The sequence below is a fragment of the Orbilia oligospora genome (genome assembly GCF_000225545.1).
Source record: "Orbilia oligospora ATCC 24927 unplaced genomic scaffold scaffold00078, whole genome shotgun sequence".
Lineage (NCBI taxonomy): Eukaryota > Fungi > Ascomycota > Orbiliomycetes > Orbiliales > Orbiliaceae > Orbilia > Orbilia oligospora.
The window spans coordinates 1004809-1008858 of NW_011645635.1; the positions used below are offsets into that span (position 1 = coordinate 1004809).

Sequence of the window (4050 nt, forward strand, 5' to 3'; positions counted from 1 at the left end):
TCCAATTTCTTCCCTATGGCCGGGCAAGATCTAGGAGACTACTAAAGTAATGTTGTTGTAATAAGGAAAATAATACACAAAGAAATAGAAGTCGGGAAAAAAAACGTAAGGAAATATCAAAAGGCCACGCTTTGAAAATACCTCCCTGAATTGCAAGAAAACGGGAGCAAAAAAATTCAGTGATAAAAGAAAGAACCTAAAGCACAGATTCCAGAGTGAAGATTTGTTTTCCTAACCAAAAGGAAATTTGTTACCAAGGAAAAGGAAGAATAAAAGGAATTGAAAGACTAAAAAAGGGAATCGCTGATTGATGCTGTTCAAGAAACCAAAAAGAGCAAAGCAAAGACTAAACAAAAGGAGTAATACAATCACAGAAAGTATCCCACCAAAAACGCAGAACGACAACATAAAAACATTGCAATAACTCGAGTAGATAAGTTAATAAAAAGTCAAGAGTGCCCAGTTAATCCATGCTATGCTGAAATGAAGAGTAGAACAAAAAAAAGTTATTTCATCCCCTTCTTGTTATATTCCCCCTGAAGAATGTATTTACCGATTGTATAATAAGGCCATGTTAAGTGACCAGTCAGTGCTGGACCCGAATCATGCCGTGATAAGAGTATTTAGGAAATATGACCGGATGGAGGGGTTGTAAGTTCACAGAGGAGAGTGTGCGACGGCACGGCTTGTGTAGTTTCTAAAGAGATCGCAGGAATAAAGAAAGAAAAAAGCAGAACCGACAAAAGTTTTTTTTTGGGGGTGGTGCGCCGAGCAGCTGTTCTTTTTTGTGTGTAATAAATGGTAGGGAATTTTGGTTGTCGTGATATTTGGTCCTCGGTCGGTTTGAAAGGCCGGACGTTCGATCCAAAGAATCATAAGTTCGTTAGATATCATAAAGCAAAGAACTTTGATACAAGAAGTAAAAGGAGGGAAAGAGGGGGGGGAAGAAAAAAAGAAAAGAAAAAGGAAAGGAAATATTGTATAAGGAAGGGATGTGGTTGGAGGTAGTATATATGAGTAGTTGGTGTATGTCGGTCAGACCCAAAATATTAGAGACTCGAACAGCTGTAGTCGCAGGCAATGAATGTATGTTGGTGTTTGCGAGAACTCACGAACTAGAGTTCTTACGATTAGTTAAAGTAAGAGTCTCTAGTGAAAGTCATTCGTCGTCCCCGTCGTCATCATCGTGAGAACCTTCACTATCATACGTTGGGGTTTGTTGTTGAGGCATTGATGGAATCCTCTTTGCGGGATTGGCAATTTTGCGTTCAACGGCGACTCCGGACCCTGCTTTTGATTTCTTCGCAGAACCTCCCTCACCACCGTCCCCGGCCTTTCTCTTCAATGAAGCCGGTGCAGCGGCATTCACTGGCGGTCGAACGGGTGTCGAAGCTGGGTGGCTATCCTTGCGCTTGTCTTTCGGGGCAGGGGCCTCTTCCTCGGTAGGAAGTTCACCAGCCTCTTCCTTCTTCTTTCTTTCGATCTCAGCAACCTCGTCAGCGGTTAAGAACCTCCCTCCGGGTCCTCTAGGTCTCCGCATCGCATGATTGTGTCTAGATTCGTGAAGATATGGCTTGCGTCCTTTGGAAGTTAGCCTGAGTTGCTCGTCAAGTTTCTGCCTTGCAATTCTTCTCTTCAGGATCCTGTGGAACTGCTTTGCGTTGACGTATAGCGGTGCATCTTCTGCTGGAGCGATCTCTGGCTGGGGCTGTGGAGGAACTTGCTGCATTGGGGGGGGTGGAGGGGCTTGCATCTGTTGATGCTGGATCATCTGTGGCATGGGAGGTTGGCCTTGGGCGGACATTGAGAGACGTCCTTGCATTGGGTTTGTTGGAATAGTCGGCGACTGCTGGGTTGACATTCTCCTCCCAACCGGGCCGGTGGGTCGCTGTGCCGTTACTGGGGACTGGGTTTGAGGGGGCATGTTAGCCATAGGTGGGCCAGACGGTGGTTGTGCTCCTGGCATTGTCTGAGGGGATCTCTGGACTTGTGCGGCACGTTCTTGTTTTACTACCTTAGCACCACCGGCCCTTGGAGCAGCCGAAGGCTTTCCCATTTGGTTTTGCATCTGATTCTCAGAAGGCATGTATGAAGGGTAGCCCCCAGAACCTGTAGCGGCCGCCAGAGCAGCGGCATACTGGTGAGGGGCAGGGTGATAAGACTGCTGGTGGGAGAGCATATTGGGATGTGATGAAATGACTGGAGATTGTTGATGAGAAGGATGGGTTGCTGATTGGGGAGAAGTTATGGTAGAAGAAGATAGCTGAGAGGAGGATGGAAAGCCTGTGCTCTGAGGTTGACTGTTGCCGTGATGTTGTTGACCCGGAACCTGCTGTTGATGGAACTGCTGAGCGTAATCCATAGGAGTTACGGAAAGCTATACCTGCAAGATATAGAAAAATCCAGAGTCAGTTGTTTGTTGGCCAAGTTTAGTTATATGTATGTGTGATGCTGCAGGATCTAGTTGGTACTAGTGTCTGTGTCTGTGTCTGTGTCTGGTGCCAGAAAAGCGGAAGGGTTTATGAAAACAAAAAAGCCGATAACGCATTTTCTGAGACACAACAAGATGGGGATGCGAAAGATATCGAAGTCATGTGGATAGGTAATAAATAACTTTATTGAAACTTACCAACTTTATATTAGACCAGACGAAGGGTCACTGCAAGTCTTCCGGTGGTATTACTCGGGAGACCTTTGATGAGCCTTCGTCTTGTTACTTGCTGATCGTTTCGCTCCGGCGTGATCAGATGGTATCAAGTCCTATGAGCTGAATCAGAAGAGAGAGAAGTGGCGACCATTCGTTAGCCCGGAACCGTTTTACTTTTAGTAGCGCGAAGAGGAGGGGGCTTTGCAAAGTAGTATCGTAGCAAGCAATAAGTCGAAGCCTTCTAATAGAAAACTTACAAATAGAGTAGCTGTCTCAGACTAATAAAGGGCTACCTGGCTAAGGTGGGACGGTGTAGTCCAGTAACAAGGGAATACTAAGAGGAAGTGAGACTCTAAGGACGAGGTACTACTGGTTTACTGATTCTCTCTTATCGCCAATCGTGCAATAATTGGCAAAACCGACAAAGTCAGAGGGCTGGATAGGCAAGCCTTCGAGATTAAACTGCTTAGCCCCTCGTTTAAACGAAAAAGTCTAAGGATGATTTAACGCTCTGTAGCTTTATAGCCGGGGCCCAGGATTTTGTATGGATTGGAGAGAGGGACCAGTCAACTGGAAGGATGAATGTACTACTCGTCTGAGAGATCTCGGGATTGCTTTCGAAACGCAGATGTATTTCTACAAGCAGAAGCCTTCCCGGGTCCTTCTTCTTGTATACTGGAAGACAGACCAGCTTTGAAACGTATATGAGCCAGGTATGCGGATTCAGCTGACCAGCGGCTTGACGTGTATGAGTTGGCCACCAGGGAAAAGGAATAGCCTCTGCCAGCAAAATAGTCAATATCAAAGAGAGACTAATTTGGGTGTTCTAGCAGGATCGACGGCAGCGATGCAAATGCAAGGCGTCTGTGAAATCTCTGGAACGTATGTGATGCTTGGGGGGTTGTGAAAGACGGGACGTTCGTGACGAAGCATAAAATTGATAGAAGATTTGAAAAGTAATGCAAACGACGACGAAGAAGACGATTGTGATACGCTGGGAAAATAAAAAAATAAAAATAAAAATAAAAAGTGAAGGCCTTTTTGTGAAAATTGGCAACCACACCCACAGCTAGTGCCGGGTGGGAGTGGGGAGGTCGATACAGCAAGTATGCAGATGACGACCAGCAAGTGCGGGAGGTCCTTTAAGGTACCTTTTACTTTTTCCTGTGCGTGATGCAGGCACTAGCGTTCTGGCTGCCCCCAACGTGGGACCCAGCTCCTTGAACCGATAGGAGGAGAGCCGAAGTCCTGGGGAGATTCTGATTCGTGTGTTCAGAAAATACGGTAGCCAGTCAACGGGCAGAACGACGAGATGGACCCTTGCGAAGGTTTCCCTCTAGTCCTAATATTTAGTCGCCTTGATCGAAAATCAAAGGCAAATAGGTATTTCGCCCAAAGATATT

General features: G+C 46.0%; 1 protein-coding gene across 1 annotated transcript; it reads right to left on the reverse strand.

Annotated features, from left to right (window-relative positions):
• Positions 1-1159: 1159 nt before the first annotated feature.
• AOL_s00078g307 (uncharacterized protein) lies at positions 1160-2362 on the reverse strand (the record flags this gene model as incomplete). Its single annotated transcript, XM_011123570.1, has 1 exon — positions 1160-2362. The coding sequence occupies one exon, from the start codon at positions 2360-2362 to the stop codon at positions 1160-1162; it is 1203 nt and encodes a 400-aa protein (XP_011121872.1).
• Positions 2363-4050: the final 1688 nt, after the last annotated feature.